At 36.8% G+C, this 2,127-nt stretch overlaps 1 protein-coding gene across 1 annotated transcript in view; it reads right to left on the minus strand.

Annotated features, from left to right (window-relative positions):
- The window catches only part of LOC106871192 (fibrillin-1), a 45,941-nt gene that overhangs the window by 32,346 nt on the left and 11,468 nt on the right, over positions 1-2,127 (minus strand). The window contains exon 4 of the mRNA XM_014917534.2: positions 1,279-1,581. Within this exon, the coding sequence (XP_014773020.2) occupies positions 1,279-1,581 (303 nt within the window). The remainder of the gene's footprint in view (positions 1-1,278; positions 1,582-2,127) is intronic.

Below are 2,127 nucleotides of genomic sequence, written 5' to 3' on the forward strand. Positions count from 1 at the left end.
GGTCGTAGTAATGATCATCGTCATCATCATCATCATCATCATCATGGGTTCTCAACTATTTTTTTTATCTATGGACCCCTTTTATTACTATTTTATTCTGGTGGACCCCATAGTTTTATAGAAACCTCTTTCAAAATTCCCGTTTTCATTTTTGTAAAATGTTAGAGAGAAAGAAACCTAGCTGTTTCTTATGATACATACCAATACATACATCTAAAGCAAGTTTTTTTTTTTTTTTCAGGAGCCCTTAAAATTCTATTGTGGATCCCCAATTTACTATTTGGTTACATGGAAATTCCACCCCCACCCTCCGCCAAATCTTATATGGACCCTCAGGGGCTATCATAATCATTGTTATCATTACTATAGTGCAGTCTTTAATATAGTGACAAGTGGGAGGGTCTGTTTCTTAGCCCACACAAAAAAATGATAAAAACCCTTTCTTTCATAAATAGTACAAGAAACATAGTTTGACTGACATGACTTTGTATAAGTGAAACTTGGTTCTATCAACAACAAAGATAAGAAAGATAACAAAGCAGACATTTCACCACCTATCCACTGCCCCGTCGCTAGATTTGAAGTCAGAAACACAAACAGAGCAACTTTGTGGTCACTCAATCTACTAGAAATAGTAACTGGTTCAACTTCAAATCATATACTACCACTAAGAAAGGAAGGATGCTTTAGATAAGATTATACGTAAATAAAAAAAAAATAAACGAACATGTATTAACAGAGGATATAGATAATACAGGCACTCCCCATACACACACATGCACTTACAAAACATGTATGTGTATATGTGTGTGTGTGTGTATATGTGTGTGTGTGTATATGTGTGTATGTGTGTGTGTGTGGAGGCGCAATGGCCCAGTGGTTAGGGCAGCGGACTCACAGCTGTAGGATCATGATTTCGAGTCCCAAACTGGGCCTTGTGAGTGTTCATTGAACGAAAACACTTAAAGCTCCACGAGGTTCCAGCAGGGGGGGGGGGAGAACCCTGCAGTACTCTTGCACCACAACTTTCTCTCAAATAAGTATGTTGTATGTATGTACGTATGTAAGTATGTATGTATATGTGTGCTTGTGCATGTCTGTGTGCATGCATGTGTGTTAGTGTGTGTGTAATAAACACAGATGAACAGGCTATCTAGTACTGCAACAATTGTTTCATTAAGAGTGTTTGCTCTTACATTATACCAACATCTGATGATATACAACAGAACACAAAATCCCATAGCAATATAGAAATTTGACTCAGTGTCTCTAACTTACTCAGATTGTAGTTTGTTGTAATACACTCAAACATATCATAAGGCAAAGCCTGTATTTCAATGTCAGTTTTCTTTCTATGGCCTGCTCTGCACTGACAAAAGCCATTCACACATTGAAGATTTGGGTAGGTACAGCCATTCTCGATATTACACCCGTATCCAAGTGCTCTCTCTGCTCTTCCCCGACATGTTTTGTTCTCTGTGGCTTCCAGTCCTTCACGGCAAACACATTGGCGAAACAAACAAACAGAGACCGTTGGGGGGCAATTGTCAGAAAAGTCACATTTCTCAAGGATGTTGGAAGCTGTTTAAAAAAATATTAAATTGTATGAGAGAAACAGAAAGAGATAGAGGAAGAATACAGAGAGAGAGAGAGTAAAACAAAAACAGAGAATGCAAATAGCATAACACAGACATGAGTATACAATTAATATGAACACTATCCTATATGCTAAGTGAAAAATCCTGTTGTTGTTATCATTTCTACCCACTATGCTTCTTAGGCTTTATAAGTATACACCAGTCAGTTGGTGATCCCTTGATCCTATATAAATTTCTATAACTTGTACCTACCCCTGTTGATATATATATATATATATATATATATATATATATATAGTTAAAAAAAACAATAACAAAAAAACAAAAAAACAACAAAGTGAGGACGTGATATGGATAGTATTATTGGACGCTCAGGAAAGGAAAGAGAGAGTGTATGACGTTTCGGGCGTAGCCCTTCGTCGGAAAGATGGAAAGTTCAGAGAATGGAAGAACGGAGAAAGAGGAAAATGGTACCGATGGCCAATACATTTATATGTTTGGTATAGTTACAAACAATTTGTAGTGAAAT

The sequence above is a fragment of the Octopus bimaculoides genome, chromosome 18 (genome assembly GCF_001194135.2).
Source record: "Octopus bimaculoides isolate UCB-OBI-ISO-001 chromosome 18, ASM119413v2, whole genome shotgun sequence".
In the NCBI taxonomy this organism is placed as follows: Eukaryota; Metazoa; Mollusca; class Cephalopoda; order Octopoda; family Octopodidae; genus Octopus; species Octopus bimaculoides.